General features: G+C 52.6%; 1 protein-coding gene across 1 annotated transcript in view; it reads right to left on the reverse strand.

Annotated features, from left to right (window-relative positions):
- Positions 1 to 130: 130 nt before the first annotated feature.
- LOC101854434 overlaps positions 131 to 1,317 on the reverse strand; it is a gene marked incomplete in the record, with an annotated part of 11,530 nt that continues 10,343 nt past the window's right edge. The window contains 2 exon segments of the mRNA XM_005105868.2: positions 131 to 437; positions 1,210 to 1,313. Coding sequence (XP_005105925.2) covers positions 131 to 437; positions 1,210 to 1,313 — 411 coding nt within the window.

The raw sequence follows: 1,317 nt of genomic DNA on the forward strand, positions 1-1,317 counted from the left end.
AACACACACACACACACACACACACACACACACACACACACACACACACACACACACACACACACACTAATTTAAGAGAAAAAAAACAGTTTAAAAAAACAGAAGAAAAGAAAAAAAAACAACTGAAAAACTAAAACTTGAGGAATTTCTTAATGCGCGCCAGCGAGGACTTTCTCCGGAGCGAGTTGTTGGAGCCGCGCCTGCCCGAGGAGCCGGAGACGAGACTGCTGTCTGTGGCCGTGCTGTGAGCGGTCACGCGCGAGCTGGTGCTGGAGGCGATGGACGGGGACCCCATGCGCTCCTCCCCGCCCTGGACACGCCCCCTGATGTGCCCCGCACCCGCACCCGCCACGCCCACCTCGCCGTCCACAGAGTCGGTGGACGGGGTGAGGCAGAGACCCGGCACACGAAGGAGTCGCTTGTTCTCGCCTTGTTCTCTGCGGACGTCACAGCGGTCAGGATACGGTTGTAAGGTTTATATATATAATCATGATAATGATAGTGATCATAATTATTCGATAATGATAATATTGGTAATGATAATAATAATACACACACACAAACGCTCTTACCTAACCCACCAACATCCTCCAACCACCCATCGCACCTGTACTCTAGAACAATATTGAGCAATACCTGCTCTGTCCAACACCCTCCAACACCCACAAACACCCACCAACATCCATCAACACCCACCAACCACAAACCAACCACCCACCAACACTCACCAACAGCCAACAACCCACCATCTCACCTGCTGTACTCACCTGTACTCTAGAGCAATATTGAGCAATACCTGCTCTGTCCTAATCCACCAAAACCCACCAACACCCACCAACTACCATCTCACCTGTACTCAAGAGCAATATTGAGCAGCGCCTGCTCTGTCCTAAACCACCAACACCCACCAACCACCCACCATCTCACCTGTACTCTAGAGCAATATTGAGCAGCGCCTGTTGTACCCTCCTCTCCTCCTACAACCACCCACCCATCTCACCTGTACTCACCTGTACTCTAAAGCGATATTCAGCAGCACCTGCTGTACCCTCCTCTCCTCCCACAACCACCCACCCATCTCACCTGTACTCACCTGTACTCTAAAGCGATATTCAGCAGCACCTGCTGTACCCTCCTCTCCTCCCACCACCCACCAACCACCCATTTCACCTGCACTCACCAACACCCACCCATCCCACCTGTACTCACCTGTACTCCAGAGCAATATTGAGCAGCGCCTGCTGTACCCTCCTCTCCTCCCAGTCATTACAGGACGGGCTGTGGGCCACGTTTGGCGGGATCTGCCCTCCTCCCTGG

Source organism: Aplysia californica, unplaced genomic scaffold (genome assembly GCF_000002075.1).
Source record: "Aplysia californica isolate F4 #8 unplaced genomic scaffold, AplCal3.0 scaffold00497, whole genome shotgun sequence".
In the NCBI taxonomy this organism is placed as follows: domain Eukaryota; kingdom Metazoa; phylum Mollusca; class Gastropoda; order Aplysiida; family Aplysiidae; genus Aplysia; species Aplysia californica.